At 33.4% G+C, this 22,382-nt stretch overlaps 2 protein-coding genes and 2 pseudogenes across 3 annotated transcripts; 2 read left to right on the top strand and 2 right to left on the bottom strand.

The window, feature by feature from the left end:
* Positions 1-499: 499 nt before the first annotated feature.
* Positions 500-1,331, bottom strand: LOC149388755 (cellulose synthase-like protein D4 pseudogene; annotated as a pseudogene).
* Positions 1,332-1,518: 187 nt separating this feature from the next.
* FAP1 (Chalcone-flavanone isomerase family protein) lies at positions 1,519-5,187 on the top strand. Its single transcript, XM_089623600.1, has 5 exons — positions 1,519-1,918; positions 2,264-2,513; positions 2,682-2,773; positions 4,276-4,497; positions 4,997-5,187. Exons 1-4 carry the CDS (start codon positions 1,546-1,548, stop codon positions 4,413-4,415), a joined length of 855 nt encoding a protein of 284 aa, XP_089479726.1. The 5' UTR covers positions 1,519-1,545; the 3' UTR covers positions 4,416-4,497; positions 4,997-5,187.
* Positions 5,188-5,697: 510 nt separating this feature from the next.
* Positions 5,698-8,233, bottom strand: RRF (ribosome recycling factor, chloroplast precursor). Of its 2 annotated transcripts, none has more exons than XM_089624748.1 (11): positions 8,045-8,233; positions 7,804-7,945; positions 7,614-7,683; positions 7,428-7,523; positions 7,156-7,253; positions 6,712-6,823; positions 6,580-6,621; positions 6,377-6,433; positions 6,222-6,272; positions 6,073-6,129; positions 5,698-5,884 (listed from the first exon to the last, which is right to left on the bottom strand). In XM_089624748.1, exons 1-11 carry the CDS (start codon positions 8,133-8,135, stop codon positions 5,867-5,869), a joined length of 834 nt encoding a protein of 277 aa, XP_089480874.1. In that variant the 5' UTR covers positions 8,136-8,233; the 3' UTR covers positions 5,698-5,866. The 2 variants fall into 2 exon arrangements, with proteins under 2 accessions (XP_089480874.1, XP_089480875.1); XM_089624749.1 differs by having other exon boundaries at positions 7,804-7,942.
* A 1,821-nt stretch (positions 8,234-10,054) lies between these two features.
* Positions 10,055-10,955, top strand: LOC149388752 (mavicyanin pseudogene; annotated as a pseudogene).
* The last annotated feature ends 11,427 nt before the right edge of the window (positions 10,956-22,382 follow it).

Genomic DNA, 22,382 nt, shown 5'->3' with positions numbered 1-22,382 from the left:
GAAGTTTATATTGATTAAAAAAAAAAATCTTACTTGTTCAAGTTTAAAGGTTGTTTCTTTATTACTTTTGTTGTGTTATGAATTGTAACGGTCGTAGGGTGTAATATTTTCAAAATAGCGATTATAATAAGAATAAATTGTATAATTGTCCCCTGATTTATGGTCTCACTGCAAAATGCCCCATATCTTTTTAAAACTATTTGTTAACCCCCTGCTATATAAAAAAGTAGCAGTTGGGTCATTCCGTCAAAAAAGAGGCCCAATCGTCAGTTAAATAATCACGTGGAACGCACGTGTTCTGGTAAATAAGGGTAAAATCGTTATTTTGTTAGTCGGATGAGTAAGTGTATTTTATTGTTTGTTTATTCATTTAAATTAAATAACTTGAGGTGTCAGAGTAAATTAAATAAAGAAAAAAAAATAAGTCGAATGTAAAAATCTCAAAATCGCATTTCAATTTAATCGAGTCTTAACACTAAAACCCTAGAACTCAAAAACTCTATTTGTGAACGCCCCGCCGACGAACGCCCCAGAAGCTGAAGAATGCCCCGCCGACGAACTTGCTCCACTTCGGAGACGAGCTGTAGATTGTCCTCGAGAAGGCGACGACGATGGAGATGATGTTGACCATAGCGATGACGATCGGAGGAATCATGAGCGGCGACCACTTCACAAGGTAGAGATCCGCAAAGACGTCGTCGGCGTCTTCCCCGGCGGCGGACTTGGAGGTGAGCATGAAGGAGATCTCGATCCCGACGATGACCGTGAGGAGGCCCTGGACGACGGCCGCGAGGTGGGCACTAGTGCCGGAGTCTCCGGCACTAGTGCCCACCTCGCGGCCGGCCCGGAGATGAGCCAGAACTGCTCGTTGTGCCACCACTCCTCGAGGCCGACACCGGACCACTTGACCTCGAGGATGGCGAGGCCGATGAGGCAGACGGTGATGATGGGGAGGTAGATAAGGAAGGCGACATTGAGCGTCTGGACGATGAAGTGGCCGGAGAAGGAAGCAGTACACGATGACGAAGATGGAGGTGAACGGGTAGATTCCGACGTTGAGGTACGCCAGCCTCTGGAGGAGGAGAAGCCGCCGGGACGCCAGCAAGGCATTGTTTCGGGAGAAGAAAATCTCCATCGAGCCCGTGGAGATTTGGATAGCTCGGGGCTCAGTCAATTTGGTGGTTCTCTCTTTTTCGAATGGTTTTATTGAATGAAAATGAGAACTGAAAATAAAATGAAAAATCAAAGCAATTCTTTTACTTCATACATCGTCCAAGGACATTCTCGTAAACTCGTTTAACTCTGGTACCATGTGATTACCACGTGGCCATTTAACTGACGGAGTGAGCTTATAATACACGGAAGGTCCATAAATTTTGTCGGTCATGATATTGAGGTCCAATAACCTCAACTTTATATCATAAGTCATCTTTTGTCGGTGAGGTCATAAATCAAGGGGCAATTATACAATTTATCAAGGTATTGAAATTCCAATGCTCATTTAAAAAAAAAAAAAAAAATAAAAAAAAATAAAAAAAGTCCACAATGGTATCACTCCGATTCCCATTCTTGTTTTCTCAACCCATAAGGCGGCCACCTCGAACCCCCTCTCCCACCTCCCGCGGCCTCAATGCCGCCGCCGTCACTCTCGCACTCGCCGGCGCCGGCGCTGCCGCCTCAATCGCAGTCTCGTCCGGAGTCGCGTCGCCGTTTCTCGACGACGCCGCGAGCTTCTTCTTCGCAAACCGTTCCTCGCGTCGCCCACTCTGGGGCTCGCTCTCGCTCACCGATCCGGCGCTGGATTCCAGAACCGGTGTCTCGTTTCCTTCGGTGCTCTCCGATTCTCTCAGCCTTCTCGGCGTCGGCATCAGAAAGAAGAGCGTCTTCGGTCTCAAGAACATCGACGTCTACGCTTTCGGTATTCTTTATCTTACTCTCGACGTTCTCATTCTGCGTTAGGATACAGAATTGAATTTACATTTTTCTTTCTGTCTTTGAGATTTGATGTGCTTTGATTACAAGTTTGTGTTGCCAAGGCGCGAGATGAATTTGAAATTGAGCAGACTAGTTTGGTTAGATAGAAATGTCTGCGATCGAAATGCTGTTTTGCGTGTTGCTGTCCTTGCTCTTCTATCCAAATGCACTTTTTAGGTTGCTTGTGATTTGATTAAAATGCTAGTGAGAAATTTGAAATCAGGCAGACTAAGTTTTTCATCAGCTACAAAAATACTTGTGATCCAAAAATTGCTATGTCTCTCCATAGGAGTTTATGCCGATGAGGATGACATAAAGAAAACACTCGGAGATAAGTATGCGAAGCTTTCGAGCTTAGAGATCGTTCAGAGCAAGGAGATTAGTGATCAACTGTTGGAAAGTGACATAAACATGACTGTAAGGCTTCAAATTATGTACGGGAGATTGAGCATTAGGTCCGTACGCAGTGCTTTTGAGGATTCGGTTGGAAGCAGACTGAAAAAATTTGGGGGTTCCGAAAATAATGAACTCCTTCAAAGGTAAAATTTGATCGGTTATCTACTTATTGTTTACCTTTTTATCATGAGCATTGTAGATCATTTAGAATTGTAGATTGAATTTTTTATGACGTTGAATCCATTGTCAATGTCAAATCTTGTGATATATTGTTGCTGTGACTATTAGTCTGATAGCCACGGAAATTTCAGGTTCACATCCCAGTTCAAAGATGAGTATAAACTACCACAGGGATCTGTGATAGAACTTGCAAGGGAAAGAGGCCATGTTCTTCGAACAACAAGTAAGATATTTTTGATGTAGACTTATCTTTCTGTTGCACTATGTTGAATGTGTGTTGGATTAAAAAAGAAAAAAGAAAAAAAAACTGATAAGACTACGAAAATCTTGTCAATAACGTCCGTATTGCAGAGAGAATCTTGGCATAATAAGCTTAGAAAAAGTTCAGTAAATTCATCAAAGCCAAGCGTAGTTCATAGAAAAGCTATAGAAGAAAGAAAGTATTTTGTAATGATAAGTTGATAGTTAGGGGTCAATTACAGAATACTGAGAAGTTTCATCAGTCTATCAGTAAGAGGGATTATTTGAGAATAGAGGTACGACTATTAGAATTCTCGCTGTGGTCTTCGGTTCTCTGTGCATGTATGCTTAGAAATCAAGCAAGCAAGGGACATTCGGTTCAGATAAATGATTTCTCAAGTTTAACTTGTAAAAAGAGTCACAGAACCACTTGAAGTAGAAAGGTCTAGATCGTAGGGATATGCATATCATGGAGATATGAAACTTGTCAAACAGATTTTGCTTCATTTAACTTACTGGTCTAGTACATCTATGTCTCTAGAAGTTTGTACTAAAAGATCCGATTTCCAAATTTGGAATGCTTATCAGTGTGGACATATATGTTTATGCCAAGTATTGTACAGGCTTAGTCAAATGACCTTGTTTGAAAGTTACAGTTGCCTAACCTTGACTCAGCTTAGCATTTGCTCACTATTTCATGTTGTTCTTTTACAGGCATAAAAATATCCGGAAAATAAATATTTTTTGTATACACATTTATTTTTCTTAGAAAAAATTTAAAAATTGAATTGAGAATGAAGTTAGCATTTAAGTTGTAAATGGTGTAAAAAAATCTTTTACAGTACCAAACTTTTCTATTTAATATATTAGCGGATTCTACTCGTTTAAATTTCTCTCTCAATTTTCTATCATATCAAATATGGTGTCGGTGCTAGTTTATAGTGTGGCCTTGAGACTCTTGACAATAACCAATTCCAATATATGATGGGAATCGGTTTGTTGTTTTCAACCTACTAGCGAACACATGCACGATGTTTTGTTTTTTTTTTGTTTTTTTTTTTTTTTTGTCTTTTCCATTGTCGCATTCTCGTTCTCTCTGAACAGCTTTAGTGTCTGAAAACATTAAAGCTGGACATCCATTCAACGAACTGAACTAAAAGAATGATTTTTATAAATTAAAAAACGAGTGACTCTCTCCTTTGTACTTGCTCCCTTTTGTGTATATGTTTTGCACAAACGACATCTAATTTAGATGTACATCTTTGTTCTTTCTTGCCCCCGTGCCCTTAATAAATAATAAAAGAAGAGGTGTTTGAGAGACATGTGGATGAAATGTGGCATTCATGTAAAATGCAGAGCAAGAGGGTAAAAAAGGCATAACGAAAAATATCTTTCTATCGATTTGTTGTCTCCAATAATCAATCATAATATCTGTGGCTTGCAAATTGCAATATTGACTGTTTTTGTTGGTTTCATTTCATGCAGTTGATGGAAATGAAGTGGGAAGGATTCAGAGCAAGCTGTTGTGTCGTTCCTTATTCGATTTATATATTGGCGACGATCCCTTCGATAAACAAACCAAGGAAGATGTCCATCTCACCGTAGCTTCTCTCATTGACAAGTAGAGAGATCAAGTTTTGAGCCATTTCAGATTCAGACCACAAAATGTCGCCTTCAACATTGTGTTGTACTTGTATTGTTAGTTAGAGCATCTCCACTGGAGCGCCAAATCCCAGCTATTATAGCGTGGGTGCTCCAGTGGGTCTTCATATCTCACGCTATTATAGCGTGGGATAGAAATTTTGAACAGTGCAGCGCTATTTGTAGCGCTGCACTGTTCACTGCTCTATAAATTTTAAAATTTGCTCAAATACCCAGATTTTATATAATTATTTAATATTTATCCCTAAAATTATTTAATTTATATAAAATTTAATATTTAGCATAATTTAAAAGACAACAATATTTTAAAATACAACAATGATATATGCACATTACAATAAAATTCTAATATTAAAACGGTCATAATAAATTAATATCAAACACAATTACATTAACAATTTTATTTTTTTGTGTTGTAATTTTTATTAATAGAGTGAAAAATAAAGTGAAAAATAGAGTGGGAAATAGAGTTCGATTGGAGAGAAATCACTGTTTACTGAAAAATAGAGTGAGAAATAGAGTGATCGGTTGGAGATGACCTTAGTGGCTAATGAATTTACTCTACATTGCTTTGATACTGGAAATTCCATCTTTTTAAATAAATAAATAAAATATTCAATATTGTTTGTTTGAAATCTGTATTCATTAAATGGGGAATGGACGTGAATAGTGATTTTTTTAAGAATCATGTTTTTAAATATAGTAGCACTCACGAGAGAAATTTCTCCCATCCTACTCTTACCATAATTGCAGTGTTTTTATTTTATTTTTTATATGACATTTACGATACTTTCATCATAAAACATAGTATTTCTTTCACTATAATTAACATAATTGTCAACATAAATACAAGTTCATGGATGAGAATGAGATTGACAAAAATTAGAAGCTTGCAGAGTAAATTAAAATATTAAGTATTAACAGTATACATTAAAACGAATAAAAAGCAGACTATAAAAATAAAGTGTAAAAATAAATTTTTTTCATGAATATTATTGTTCCAACTAAAAAATTGTCAACTAAGACTATTTGTGCTGTTAGTCTTTATTTTCATTTTAGATTTGATAAGAAAATTTTCGACCTTAAATTTTTATAATGTCACAATTTTTTCGGTTAAAATAGTCAAAATTAAAAAAAAAAAAAAATAGTAAAGGGAGGAATTAGAAAATTAAATCATCAAAGTTTAGGGACAACATTAAATTTTTTTTTTTTTTTAAATTTCAAGACAAACTGTAGAAATTCGAAAGTTCAAAGGTCAATTAATCTTTTATAAAAAAAATATCAGCGTATCTTTTGAATTGAAAAACATATAACATTACAAGTGATCCGCAAAACCAAACTGTGGGGTGAATTTCAAGTTGCAAAAACAGAAGAGCTCAACCATCTACATACATCATACTCTTTGCATTCATCGCTATACAGTAAGCAATTCCTGAAAGACAGTACAAAGTGAATAGAAGATCAGGGCTGACACAAACATCTGTGAATTGATAGAGAAGTAAAATATATACATTATTAAAAAAAAATCTACATAAATAAGAAGCATATGATCAAAACTTAGATTGAACCACAAATTTCTTTTTCAACAGAAAATATTAAGTATTGAATAATTGCTTGTACCTTTTCTTTCTGCTTTAGAATAGTATCGACCTTCTTCATATACTCATCGGTCAATTTCTAAACGAGCAAGGAAACATTAGCGCTAAACGTACGCAAACTTAATGGACAAAAAGGGTGTCGATGAACAAACTAAAGCATTCATAGGTTACCTGTAAATCGACTGACAAGTCCTTTACATTATCTTCAGAGAGCTTTTTGTCCTGCGGAATTGGGAGCAATTGGAATTTAAAATAAAATAAAAAAGACAAATTGAATAAAGTTGAAAAAGCAATAGCATAGAGTGGTGTGACTTGACTAATCGAACCTTCTCAAGTTTTTCGTAGGCCCGTAAACCATCTCTTCGTATATTCCTGAGTGCAACCTATACTCATCGGCGAACAACTAAATGAATACATATCTTATGTCCTTGCATAGCATTTGCAAGAAAACACAAATGAAAGTCTCATTTGAAATTTAAATTATATGAAGGCATGAATGTTTAAAACTGTCAATAAAATGCAAATGTACCTTTCCTTCTTCAGCCTGTTTTGCCACAACTTTGGCAAACTCCTGTACTTTTAATGGTTAGCAATAAGAACACGAACATTAAAGCTCACGATCACTTCAAAAGGTAAAAGGTACTTTCAAGCGATAATGTACCTTCCTTCTATCTGAAGTGAGTTGAGGGAGTGTCAGTCGTATCACGTCACCGTCATTGTTTGGAGTCATACCAAGATCAGAGTTGACTAATGCTTTCTCAATAACTTTTAAGCTAAATTACATGTCAAAAAAATGGTTTAATAACAAGGATAAGAACCGTATGGATATTCAGTATCAAAATAGTTCAAATCTCTTACAAAAAATAAAAAGTAATCTAAACAAAAACCAAGTATACAGAGAAAAATGCAGATATAAACACCAAGAGTCTTACGATCTTATTACTGTTTTTTTATATCATTATCATTATTTCGACGTAGCATTTGCCACATCAATATCGTGCATATTATTAAGTTATGTGGTTATCACGAAAGGAAATTTCCCGATTCCAAATGATATATCTCGATATCTTCAGTCAACTGTCACCATCAATATAAAACGGAATACCTGGACTTGTCATAAGGCTGAACCAACAGAGAATTTGAATCAGGAGTACTGATTTGAGCAATAGTCTTCAAGCCAACTGGACTTCCATAATATTCAACCTTCAAGCACAGCATATGATACATGATTAAGGATATGCCTAAATGAAACATGTATGGACACAACTCTATGTTCAAAACGGATACAAATGTTGCGAAATTCAGAGTAAACTGGTCACAATAAAGCAAATGATAAAATAAAAGTTCAACCATATGCAAGTAATTTGACCAACACACCTCAATCTTGTCAAGCATGGCTGGGTTTGAACGCCCCGTTCTAATGGAGTTGAAGTTGTTTCGCACCGATTCAATAGTTTTCTCCATCCTCTCTTTCTGCAGAATATGATCACACAAATCAATAAACAAACTCGAACTGATTCCGAGCTAGCATCAACTAAAAGCCCTAGCAGAGAAGAAACTTACAACATCTTTTTCAATCGTAAACTTCTCCGCTTCAATTTCATCCATAGTCGCGGCCTTCACAATGCCAACCCTGGTAAATCACAATTTCACCCCCAAAATCAACCACAATTGGCATAAATAAGTCCGACTGAACCAACGAATCAACTATGAATAATCATCAATATCAGAAAACACGAATTTTTGAACTTGCCTCTTCGCAGGCAAATGACTAGCAAGAACGGTCTTTCCTTTCGCCGAAAACCTGGCGTAGCTCGCAGCGGAGCTCCATGAACGAACGTTAATCCTGCTCGGACTACATTTCGCAGAAGCCGGTCCTCTAAAAGAAGAATCTGCTGTACATTTCACAGTAAAGAGGCTAAACGTCTCAAGCTAAAATCGACGAAATGGCCTCAGAGCGGAATCGTTCGATAGGTTGAAAGACGTGAATTTACCTCGGAAAGAGAGGATGATTTGGGGAGAGCTTTGGTTGGGTTTTAGGGCAGACCGCGCGAGAGGCGTTGCCGGAGAAATAGCTGTCGCCATTAGAGACCGAATTGCGTGGGTGAGTGAGTGAGTGAGGGGTTTTGTAATGGTTTGTGGATAAGGGATTTTTTTTTCCCCCCCGAGTCCGCGCAAAATGTAGAAATAGGGTATGACACGATATTGATACCAAGTTTTCATTTTTACCTCCAAAATCCAATAATCACGCTTATAGAATATCAAATTAAAAAAATTATTCGCATTTAATACCTCACGCTTATAAATTATAATACCAAGTTTACTTTCTTACTTCCAAAATCCAATAATCATATCAAAATTTAATGTTATAATTCATTTTTTTGAATAAAAATAAGGGGAATTGCCATATCCAAGACTTTTTTTTTTTTTAACTAATTATTCCAATTCCTACACAAATGAAAAGGGTACCCTAAAAATTCGTATTAAAATCGAGTTTAAGTACAATAAAAATATGATCATATTTCGTCTTTTTAGTGTAAATTTTGACGCAGATTATTGATTTTTGAGGAAGACATTGTTAACCAAGAAAATAGTATAATTCAATAATATAAATACAAAAATCATCGGACTCATTAGATATCAGCGGAATCCATGAAACTTCCATAAAAGATTACAAAATATTATAAAAAATTTGAACGTGATTCATTACTTATCTTATTTAATTTGGTGGAATAGTGGCATGAAGTAGTGTGCTGGGTGGAATGGTGCGGCTGCAGTCATTAGTGGCATGAAGTAGATCTACAACGGAAGCGACGGTGGTGTGATGATACCTAACAGCGATTTGGCGGAGACGTTCACTAGCAAATGTGTTGCCTTCTTGGTCGTCGTTGATGGTGCTGCACCAAGAGTCACCATCGGATGTCCTGTTTTTGTCGAGCCTCTGCCCAAGTTATTTCTCGGACAACTACACAGCGATGGTGGTATCTTTTTATCATTTTATGTTTCTAAATTGATTTCGTTTATTAGTACTCTATCTTATTGTTGTATTGTGTTTGTTTTTTTTTTTTATTGGAGACAGACTTACCGCCTTCCACTTTTCAAGTGGTATTTCCTGTTAGATTTTTGTCTATACAGACTGATAAATCATCTTTTTCATGGTCATCGGACAGCGGTTGTTTGGATTTATCCATCAATCATTGTAGATATATCAAAAGAGCCAAATGAGTGCTCGAATTTTTTTTTTTTAAGGCAGCTTTGCTGCAGTGGGGATTGAACCCACGATCTCTACACAGGAGGTGGTGTGGAATTACCACTAGGCTATCTTAGGTACCACATGAGTGCTCGAATTTAAATGTGTTAATCTTTTTCTGTGTTGGAAGGCGAATACATATACTTAGTGTTAGATTCATTTCGACCTAAATTCGTGTTATGTTTAAGATGTTCTTCACTTGTATCCATGGGTGTTTTACCCTTACTCTAATTAAAGCTTTGTGCAATTCTAAAAAAAAATAATAAAAAAAACTAATCACATATTTATTTTATTTGTTTTTTCTCTTGATAATGTAATTTGGATTTTTCTTTTCATATGATTAATATGCTTTTGGTATTTGATTCACAACTAATTAAGTTTAGATGTCTAAAAAAAATTAAATAAGTTAATATGTACTCGCCTAATATTATGCCATTTAATATGCAACCATGCGAGTATACCATTTAATTACTAAAATATCAAGTTACTTAAAAGTTATAACTGGGCCCTTGATATTTTCTAGGCAAAAAAACAAGATTGATATTTTCATGGCCGAAATAATAGGGAAAAGAAAAACAGAAAATGAATTTTTATCTCGCCGATAAAATCTTTTCTGTTTCCGGAGTCATTAGTTAACTCAGGTTTACACGTTATTCTGCATAATTTTTCATTTGACTTTCTATATTTCCTCTTGCTTGCTCATCTTCCTTGACTAGAAGAAAAAAATCTAGAGACATATCTTGGTTCGGTAACCATGAGTTCCGTTAAAAGCATTTCTATGGTTTTGGTGGTTTTAATGGCATGGTTTGGGGTTTCTTCTGGAGTCCTTTACACCGTTGGCGACATTCACGGATGGAGTAACCACAGCGACGTCAATTACAAGACTTGGGCTTCTTCTAAGCAATTTCATATTGGAGACTTTATTCGTAAGCTTCTCTCTCTCTCTGCCTTGAAAGATATATATTTTGTTTGTATTCGCATGGCTTCACGTGCGTAAATGGAGAATATGAGAATCTGTGAAATGTACATTCAGTATTTTTTTTTCAGTTTTCCATAGGGACCATCATTTTGCCCAAGAGTATAATACTTTAGCATTACTACTAATACACAAAATTAGGCTGTATTTGTTACTTTAGCAATGGAAATTAAAATGACTCAACTATGCATTGCATTTTTGTTTTTGCCCAAATTTTTATCAGCTTTTTACATCTTTAGCTTATATGATATTTTCGTATATGCGGCTTAATCTTTTTTTTTTTTTTTTCAAATTTACCCTCTGACTGCAATTCTTGGTTCCGTCACTGCACGTAGGTTTCAAATACGACCCAAGAGTGGACAACGTGGTGAGAGTGACCCACAAGAATTTCAGGGCATGCAACGCAACCAATCCGATCCACGTCACGTCTTCCGGGGAAGACATCGTGGCGGTGAAAAACCCGCACTCGCACTTGTACTTCATCTCGAGCGCTCGCGGGCACTGCGAGGCCGGCCAAAAGGTCGATATCCGAGTCTATCGCCCGCCTTATCACTATTCCGGCGGCAGTTCCGGCGGCGCTCCCTTGGAAAGCGCCGCTCACCGCTCTCTCCACCGACCAACCACCGCCGTGCTTCTTCTTTCAGTGCTCTCCTTATTATTGGTGGTGGTGGCTAGATAGTTTGTTGTCTTTTTTTTTTTTTTTTTTCTTCCCCCATGTTATCAGTTGTAATCATTTAAGGTTTTTTGTTTTGTTTGTTTTGTTTTATGATACGTTCTAGATAGGTCTATATGTGCATGCATTGTCAGGTAGATCGAGTTTTGGTTAGAAAGGGATTGTTATATGAGTGTTTTTTTTTTTTTTTTTTTTTTTTTTGTTGAGTTGAACTTCTTGATCTAGACTGTGGTTATATGATTCTATTATAATGAAACCGGCCGGGAGATTTATTTGGAAAAAGTGAACAGCTTGTTGTGAAACTAAACAGATTTATCGGATAATATTCACTGAAAGTTAAATAAGTTTGCCGGGAAAATCTATAATTTGGTACCAGCTGTCAAATATATATATATATATATATATATATATATAACTAGAATTTCTTTATTTATATCTCTGTATACGAAGAATTTGTTGCAATTAGTCAATTTCCTACATTTTTTTACTATTTTAGTTAAAGTTTTGTTTTATTAAGAAAGTAGTTCATAAAATGGAAATAAATTAAATTAACTAATATAGTTAATTGAATTTATTCGTAACTATTATCTTAATGAAATCAAATTTTGATTATTTTTTTAAAATGGGTAAACTATTGGGTCAGTGTCCTAATTGTCCCATATAAAATTTGTTATTGCCCTCATTTTTTCAATAGCCTTTAATTAATTTCTTTTATAAAAAAATTTCTTCTACGTTTGTTTATAATAATAGGTTTAAATGTAGACAAAAGAAAAAATTATTAGAAACTCTTTTAAGGTTAACGTTTTGCTTCTCCTAATTTGTTTTCTCTTATAAAATTTATATTTGATAATCGAACTCTCCTTCATCTTAATTCCTCTTCAGCGGTACTATCTATATATGTGCATAACATCTCTACAAAAATAAAAATTGTTTACCTATTGTCACGTGGAAACATTGATGATAAGTGATAACTACGAAATTGGTATAGTTTATTTTAATGTAAGGCAAATTTGTGCAAAAGGTCACACAACATGGTATGACATACTTGTTGACCAGGACAAATCAGCAAGATCATATGACCTGGGGTAACTACGGTCAAGATTTATTTCTATGCAAGATCAGAACCAAATAACTTTTAGGGATGAGTTGCATTAGGAAACCGTAAAGAAACACCCAGTTGGCGAACCATTATAGAAGAGACATTCTACCATTATTAGTTCTTTTTGTGCATTGTTTATTTTCGAGCTTGAAGGTTTTGTGAGAGTAAAAAATTTGACAATGAATTTGTGCGTAATTTTTTGTCTTGCTTTATTTCGCTTATGTGAGAGTGGAAAACATTGAAGTTGTAAATCGTGATTGTATATTTACGATGAACTCTTCAGAAAGTGTCAAACTAGAGGTAAAGAGATTTCTAATTAAAGAGACCCGAGTCGACATGTAGTAAAAGAAAAATGACTCTAGAGTAGAGATAATTCCATTAAGTACTTGCCGATTGTTGAATTTCATTTGACCGGGTCATAACCCTCCAAATCAGACTAATACTTTATTGTGTCATTTACTTATACGTATTGTTATATTTATTTGTTCATATTTTGCTTCTATGTGCAACGTGTCACGCATCTTGTCACAATGCTATGGTGCGACATCTTGCACTAAATCAATGAATTTTAGGGATCATTGAAATATTTCACACACACGGGTAAGTTTTTATTATAGTTTTGTTTCGTCAATGCTTTTCGATATGGTTTGGGAGTCAATCACTGAAAGTGCAATATATTTATATTTGTCTAAGGAAACGGTGAGATTTCGATTTGAAACTCTTTCATGTTGCCTTGTTCCCTTCCCGCAATCATTATGCGGAATAAGATATTAAGTTCATGTGTTTCATCCACCCGCGTAATTATTATGTGTGTGTTTTTTTTTATTTAATATTTCATACTATACATTATGTAGAGTATCCTCATTTTTTCGATTTTCTACAAAAAGAGTTCCCTAATATTTTCAATTTTACAGTTAATGCCTTTGCTTTTATATAATGCGAATTTATACCTAAATTGGTCATATAAGTATAGCTCTCTGATTTCTAAATGGACTAGTTTAAAAAACGCGCTACGCGTGAGTCAGTAATTTTTTTTTTTTTAAAAGTGAAAAAGAAAAATAAGTAAAATAAAGTAAGTTTAGACTTTTAATTGTATTAAATATAATATACATTAAAAAAATTATACAAAATATATTGATAAGAGAGGGAGGAAAAAAATGAATATACATACAAAAATTATACAAAATATATTTATGAAAGAAGGAAAAAAAATTCAAAATCGGAAGTAAAAAAAAGGGAAAATATCAAAACTATCCCTCGTGTTTAATCGAAATGCGACATTTATCCCTTCTATTTCTAGAAATATCAGACATATCCCTTTAGTTTAATATAAATGACATATACCTCCCCTAAAAAAATGTTATATTACAAATATCACCCTTTTCGTTTATTTTTTACAAAAAAATAATTTAAACTCCCCAAAATACCCTTAATAGAATAAATATTTATTTACTATTTTATTAAAAAAAAATCAAAATCCCTCTTTATAAAAAAAATCCTTAACTTTTTATGAAGAAATTTTTTAATTTAAATTTTTTTTATATAGAATAGAAAATAAAAAATTATTTCATTAAGGGTATTTTGGGGAGTTCAAATTATTTTTTGTACAAAAATAGACGAAAAATGGTGATATTTGTAATATAACATTTTTTTAGGGGATGTATATGTCATTTATATTAAACTGAAGGGATATGTCTGATATTTCTAGAAATAGAGGGGATAAATCTCGCATTTCGATTAAACACGAAGGATACTATTGATATTTTCCCTAAAAAAAATCAAAACCGAAAGGGAAAAAAATGGCTCCACGTGTCGCTGCCTGGTGGCATCAGATTCAAGTTGAAATAAAAATATATACAAAATATATTGATGAGAGAGGAGAAAAAAATTAAAGGTCGGGAAAAAAAATAAATGATAATATATGTTATTGATATAGTATAATATAGTATTAGTAATTATGATTATAATATACATAAAAAAATACAAAATATATTGATGTTTGGAAGGGAAAAAAATCAAAATTGGAAAGCAAAAAAAAAAATCAAAATCGGAAGTAAAAAAAAAAATCAAAATTGGAAGGAAAAAAAATGGCTTCCACGTGTCGCTGCCTGGCGGACCAAGATTCAAGTTGGAAAAAAAAATATATACAAAATATATCGATGAGAGAGGGAAAAAAATTAAAGGTCGGGAAAAAAATAAATGATAATATATGTTATTGATATAGTATAATATATTATCAGTAATTATGATTATAATATACATAAAAAAAATATAAAAAAATCAAATTGGAAAGAAAAAAAAATCAAAATCGGAAGTAAAAAAAAAAAATCAAAATCGGAAGGAAAAAAAAATGACTTCCACTGTCGCTGTCTGGCGACACCAGGATTCAAGTTGAAATAAAAATATATACAAAATATATTGATGAGAGAGGGAAAAAAAAATTAAAGATCGGAAAAAAAATGATAATATATGTTATTGATATAGTATTAGTAATTATGATTATAATATATATAAAAAAATTATATAAAATATATTGATATTTGGATGGGAAAAAAAATAAAAATTGGAAAAAAAAAAAAAAAAACCTGGAAGGTAAAAAAGAAAAAATCACGGAAGGCTCCCTCAAAAAAATAAAAAGCCATGTGTCGCCACGTGGCAGGCATTGCCTCTTAATTTAAGTATGGTAAGGATATACTGCAACTCCCATACCGTAATCATTTACCCATATGGGCAATGGAAAACGAGAAACAGACCAGTTGCTCATTTGTTGCTGGAAAGAGTCTCAAGTGCCTTCTTTTCAAACTTATATTCTAAAATACATTGTTTACTGTTTCTATTTCATAAATACCTACTTTAGATTATTTTCCTTTTTGTTAATCATTTTGTTTGACTAATTTTTTTGCTATTATTTACAGTTTCATTCAAATTTTTCTTTGATGTTTATAGCTTTATTTAAAAATTTGTGTGAAAATTAAAAATGTTGTGAGAAGTTTGAAAATATAAGGTATTCAAAGCATTAGCATCTTCAAAGCAAGTATTTGTGTAACGTCCCTCATTCTTACTCAAGTCATTTCTAGTAAGTGTTTTAGTTATTCGATTTGACGTCCTACGTATTTAAATTTTATGTAAAATCAACCGGATTGTTCAAAGTTACTCATTAGTAAAACTAAAGTATTTTCATACGAATACTATTGGAGAAATATGTGCCTGAAAGAGAAAAACATTATGTAGTTCTCACACAAATAATGTTACTACAAAATAGCGCCAAGTCTTGCACTTCAAATTCCCACACATCTAAAAAATCTCATGCTCACTAAAAATTGCTTATGCTTTGCCAGTTTCTTAATTAAAAACCTCTCCTTTTCGTTTTCTTTTTTTTTGGAAAAATATTCTGGGCTATTTATAGCCAGTGCATTAGCATTTCACAAAGGCCAAAAGAAATAAACTTGAAAAAACCAAGTTTATACAATTTTTTTTTATTATTATTATAATCAGAACCAAGTTTATACATTTGGTCATCAAGAATGCGTATAGAGCATATTATTAGTGGGAAAAGGGAGTGAGAGGTTGAAAGAAGAAGCCAAAAGGATTATTACGATATATCCACCAATTTCTCGTATTTAATAATTTTGTTGTTATAAAACGTGTTGATGAGTTTTATATTTTTATTTTTTTCAACTTGAGATTTTAAATAATATGTTGTCGATGACCTAACTATCCTCAACATTATTATTTTGTCCTTTTTTCCCTAGAAGTTCTACATTTACATTTTAATCACATTTAATACTTGCTGGAATAGTTTGTTCTCAAACTAAAACCCCGCAAAAACACAGTTATAATTGCCCATCCACATTGTGATTTATGTACGTATCTTATAGACAGAACATTTATGGAGTATCTTTCTTGATATTTGATAAATGATAGATGATAAAACTCATAAAAGTATATATCTACAAACAATAAAAATAAAAATAATAATTGAAACAAGTAGTCGATGCCCATCTCTCTCCTATTCGCTTTTTAAAACTCAAACTTTAATTAATTAACACCGTACCTATTGCCGATTATCCATCTAATATTGTGGGGTTATTGTAGTTCCTAATAATTTGATCTATGATGCTAACTTCATGTTAGTGATACCATGAAATCATTGAATTGAAAGAGCAGCCATTGATTTATGACAATTAATTTTAAAACTAGATAAGTATAAAGTTAGATAGACTCTCATAGTATAATTGTGTTACCCCAAACTAATTTCAAAGCATTGAAGTATTTAAATCCTTAGAATAATAATGGCCACGGTTCATTTGAATTTGAAATATTTGTAACTTGTAACTTGAAAACAAATATGTGAAATATTTGTGACATTTTTTTTAGGGTCAAGCGGCTAAATGGCCAAATAGAACTTAAGGATTTGCAAAATAGCCAAAGTTTATCAAGTATAAGCAAAATAGCCAAGCTGCGATTATTAATCCAGACAGGATTAAATTTAATCCACACAAAATATCGGGATTAAATTTAATCCAGGCAGGATTAATTTAGTCCAGGGATGAGAGTAATGGCTATTTTGGTTAACCTAATGAAACTATGGCTATTTTGCAAAAGCCATAGTTTGAATTGGCTAGTTCATGCCATTTTTCCTTTTTTTTATAAATGGCCACAATGTTCGGGACATTTATATGTCATATTTTATACCTCTTTAGGAGTTTAGATAGAGGTTCGCAAATCGTGATATTGATAAAAACAAGTAATAATTTGGTTATAAGACTTTTTGAAAAATAAGCCATGCATGTACATTTTTATATATAAAATGTTTTTCAAGCTTTATGTTTTCCTTGTTGAGCTGCATCTAATTACTCAGAAATATGTACTCATTTGTACTATGGGTAAAAAAAAAAATAGTTTGATCGTTTTGGTGGATAGATGACTTGTGGTGCGTGACCGAGGGTGTCCTTTTTTTAATGCTTTTGTATATATTTCGAAGTTACTACATATGTATGCATTATGAGTTTAAGACAAGGTGATCTTAAAGCATTTCAAAGTCAAATTAATTTCGAGGAGATCTTTTGATCCTAAGTATATTTAAAGGGTTAAAAAATATTCTTGGTATTATTTTAATTTTTTTTTTTTTAGTTTACCTCAAAATATTGAAGTAGTTTTCACTTTCCAAAATTTGAGTTCAAGTTTCAGTTTTGAGAGAGAAAATGTCGACAAGTCGGGTTCTCATAATGTTATCTCAACTAAAAGTATAAAAGATTCACCATCACCAAAATTTGCCTTGAAGGGTAACAAGCTAACTTCAAACTTTCAATCAAGAAAACAAGAGATGTAAAAAGACTGCACATTATTATTGAGAAATACAATGAGAAGAGTAGCAATGACACAAATAGAAAAGGGTTTTTGGTTTTCACATTCCCTCCAAACTTCTTTTCTAGACATAACTTGACAACGATATGTTTCCAAAACTTAGTCTGACTTTGGCCTCTCTCCACGCGACATCGTGAAATGAACTCACCTTCTTCAACCTCTTTCCCTTTGTCCTGGAGCACACAACACATATCACATTCCTTAAAAAAAAAAAAGACTCTTTTTACACCACTAGACACGTATTTATGCTTAACACGTGTCTCCATGTACATGCGTTGTGGTGTCTCCGTTTCATATATACATCATGTTATGATATCCATATATCATAAATTTCAACGAATCGTCCAATTATTTTATCCTCACGTATATAGTTATTCTGGTGATGAATATGGTGATAAATAATACTGCTTCTAAATCTATTACAGGCCAAAGATTTACAACTTTGATCCCGGCTTAAGCGTGACAACTCTCTCTCTCTCTCTCTCTCTCTCTCTCTCTCTCTCTCTCTCTCTCTAGAACGTTGTTTCAACTAAAAAAGATATAAGATTCAATCAATTAGCAAACACTTGGATATTTTGTAATTTCCACATAGAACTTCTGAAGACTTTCTTCCAATTTTCTGAATTTATTATCACATTTTGTTTGTTGTTTTAGGAGCCTAATGTCATTAACTAATACGTCATTTGTACAGCACAGAAAAGATAGTCGTTTTGTAAACAAATACTCCATGATTTTAATTACAGTGATCACTACTACAAAATACCTTTTTAGAGTCGCTCAAAAAGCGACGCGTTATATTTTGGGCGTCGCTTTTTGAGCGACGCATATGTTAGTGACGCCCAAAGGTTTGGCGTCGCTTATGATCGAGCGACGCTCCACGTAAGCGCCACGTTGGATTAGCGGGTTTTTTTTAATTGGGCGTCACTCTTTTTATTGGTGTCGCTTAATAACCTGGAAACGCTCAATTTTTGAGCGACGTCAGCTTGGAGTCGCTCAAAAATTGAGCGACGCCAGTTTGGAGTCGCTCAAAAATTGAGCGACTCCAAAAATCTTTTTTTTAATATTTAAAAAATACGTTTGCCCACTATAATTTTCCCAATAATCATGAAAATAATCTCAGAATCTCTATATCATATTCAAAATTAAGAACCCCCAATTTCAAACATTCATAAACCCTAAATTTAAAATCTCGTCCAAAATTCATGAGAAACTCAAACAAATGCTTTCAATTCACAATTTCGAGCGCAAATCAATACTATTCGGTTACTAATCCATATCAAATCCACTTCAATTTTACAAATCCCAACCAGAAATCAAAATTCCCAATCTAAGAGCAAAACCCTAGATTTCCAAAAATCCAACTCGGGTTTGATTTTCTCACCAAATCTCTGTGAGATTCCGACTCCCCGGTGTATGTTCTCTCTCTCCCGGTGATTCTTTCTCGAGCCGGCACCTTGATGGCTCGCGGCGTTCTTGCTTCTCGGAATAGCATGATGAAGAAGATTAAAATGGACGGCGGTAAATAACAACAAATGTACATCCTTCACACCGAAATCAATAAAAAAAAAAAACCTAAGAATCTTTACTCATAACATCATGATATAAAAAAATTAAAAAAAAAAAAAAAAAACCCTAAAAAAACCCTAAAACTAATCTCTTACCCGTGCGTCATGACTGAAAACGTTCACCAAAACCACGACGCCGGCCGGAGTAAAGTGCTAAAGATGTGTAATGGTGGTGGAGGTGGTCGGTGGAGATGTGTAATGGTGGTGGAGGTGGGTTTCAATGGAGGATTTTGGGGTTTTTGGAGAGAAAATGTCGAAGAAGAAGATGAAGTGATAACTGTTGTGCGAAATCTCGAGACTTATGCATTTTAAAAAAAAGAGGGAGGGGGGGGGGGGGGGGGGGGGGGGGGCGTCGCACAAAAAGTGAGCGACGCCCCATGCCACGTGGCCTGGCGTATTTTTTAAATATTAAATAAAAAAAAAGATTTCTGGAGTCGCTTAATTTTTGAGCGACTCCAGGTTGGCGCGCTCAAAAATTGAGCGACTCCAGAATTTTTTTTTTTTAATATTTAAAAAATATGTCAGGCCACGTGGCATGGGGCGTCGCTTGCTTTTTGAGCGACGCCACGTCACGTGTATCTGGCGTCGCTCAGATACCTGGCGTCGCTCAAAAAGCGAGCGACGCCCCATGCCACGTAGCCTGGCGTCGCTCAAAAAGCGAGCGACGCCCCACGTCGCTTGCTTTTTGAGCGACGCCAGGCCACGTGGCCCAATCAAATTAAAATGCATTAATTTAAATATTTTCCACGTCAAACGAGCTCCAAAAAATAAGGTTATGCGTCGCTCAAAAATGTACCCGACGCAAATATAGCGACTTCTAATAGGTATTTTATAGTAGTGGATAACTTTTTTTTTAACTACTACTAACCATATAATTCTAATTACTATGAAAATTTAAAACCTAAGTTTTCATATTTATATAATTAGAGTGGATGAGTCGATTTATATGTACACGAATGTGAAAAGTATGATTTTTATAATTTTAGCTCATTGTTGTTCATTATAATAATATGTTATACTTGCAAAAAAAATTAGTATATTACGCTAATGTTTTCGCTTGACCAAATATCAATATTTTGCTCATTAAGCGGTATATATATATATGTGTATATATATATATATATATTATATATTAATATATTAATATATTACGCTTTTTTTTCTCGGAAGAAAATATATTTTTGACGCTTTAAGTAGGCACAGTTTAAGAAGAAAAAGAAAAAGAAAAAACATACACTTTGACCGTAGATCATACATTTTTGTCATCACATATAATATAAGATCTAATCTAAGTGACAATATTCATATATATAAATAAAACCCCTCTATTTGGATCTAGATTCTGTGGTGACTGGGTAGGCACTTCGTGTTCCGTTGCCTATCTTTCGCATCTCTTTCCTAAGCTTATCAAATAAGATGCTTATGAAATTTAATTATTAATGGAGAAAATAAGGAGTAAAACTGTAAGCGGTGAAGCGGAAGCCGAGCCGGGTGAACAGCCGAGGTTCGCGCGTCGCGTGTCCCAATAACAACACGCGCAGACGCACGTGCATGCACAGATTCAATCAGTAAAACCGTCTCTCCAATATATATTATTATATTGCGTGGACAGATTTTGGAAATAAACTTCGCAGTTGATGTTATTTTTCTGTTTTATTTTATTTATTTTATAAAGTGCCTTAAAAGTTATAAATAAATACTCTTCAACATTTTTTTTTAATGAAATCCGGATTATTGCTACAATTGATAAAAAGTGAATACAAAATTCAAAACGGAGATAAATTTTTAAATAATTGAAACTGTTTAGGTAAATAGCATAAAATAATCAATAAATAAAAATTAAAACTTCTAAAAGGTAAACAATAACAAAGATGCGATGCACGTATTTTGTCTAATATAACTGAAAATTTTAATAGAGAAAAACATTATTTTTTATGTAAGAATATATATACGATAAATATATAAAGGCCCCTCAATAAAATATGTTAATAAACTTAAAAAAAATATTAAAATTAAGTTTCAAAAGGAAATTTTAAGACTCCTTGAAATAGTGAAAAAATAATTATAAAGAAAATAGTCACAATATTACAACAAGCATCATGGAAGTATACATATCAACAACGGACATTGTTTTATACATTCACTTGTTGCAGATTTTGGGAATTTTGTCCGATTGAGATTCACAATATAGAAAACAAACTGTAAACTACACTAATCAAAACTCCGTTTCTACAAATATCATGTTTAAAGTATTGGATTATTGAATCATTAAAAACAAGATATTTGTAAATAACTGAACCACTTTAAACATGTGATTTTGGATGTAGTTTATGTTTGACAATTTTTAGGGATATAGTCAAATGGCTTATGTGACAATAATTAAAGTATACTTTGCCCTTATTTATTAACAAATTCGTTAGTTTCTCTCTCCTATTTTTTTTCAAATGATTTTTTTTCATCAAAACTTAAAAAATTCGAATTTTTCTCATACGAACTCGAAATTGAGTGATTTCATATCCTACAAATTTGTGGCGTCGAGATCTTCAAAATTAGACCCATTGTGTTTGATGAAAAATTATGTTTAATGCATCATATTTACGTTTCCATTTATTTTTTTGATAATTTCAAAAAGTTCAGTTATTTCCATATTTAAAGTAGTAATGTGATTTTTCTACATCTATGGTATTAAACGTGATTTTTTCATCAAACACAATGGATCTATTTTTGAAGATCTCGGCGTCACAAATTTTTAGGATTCGGAATCACTCGATTTCGAGTTCATATGAGATAGATATGATTTTTTTTGAAAGTTTTTATGTAAAAAAAGTATAGGAAGAAAGTAGGAGAGAGAAAATGACGAATTTGTTAATAAATAAGGGCAAATCAGACCTCAATTATTGCCACATAAACATTTGGTTATTTCCCTAAAAGTTGTGAAACTTAAGCTAAAAACAAATTTCATAATTTCATTTTGGTTATTTTGCTACACTGCCTTGAAAACAACCTGAAGTGGAGATGAGGTCGATAATACTAGCTGGCACGACAAAGACAAATTGGTAGAAATTGACGAGGGCAATTCAGAATAAAAAAAGCGTAAGTTAAAATTTCATCTTCTGAGTGAAAAATCCTCCGCTAATCAAGATCATAAATCAAAGATACATTTTTAACTTATGAATACACATGCATATCAACAATATACATCGTTGTATACATTCGCTTATTGCATTTTACGTCATTGGAAATCTTGTTTAACTGAGATTAACAACATAGAACAAATCATAAAATAACACCGATCAAAAATCCGTTTTTTTCAAAAATCTTTCCCTAATCAAGGTCATAAGTAAGAGTTATACATTTTTAAGTCATTAATACACACCCTTACAAACTTTAGTAGATGAATAG

Source organism: Urtica dioica, chromosome 8, assembly GCF_054948205.1.
Source record: "Urtica dioica subsp. dioica isolate 48M chromosome 8, U.dioica_male_clone48M_v1_H2, whole genome shotgun sequence".
Lineage (NCBI taxonomy): Eukaryota > Viridiplantae > Streptophyta > Magnoliopsida > Rosales > Urticaceae > Urtica > Urtica dioica.
Note: the sequence above shows the minus strand (reverse complement) of the source record. Positions and strands in the feature narration are given on the sequence as shown.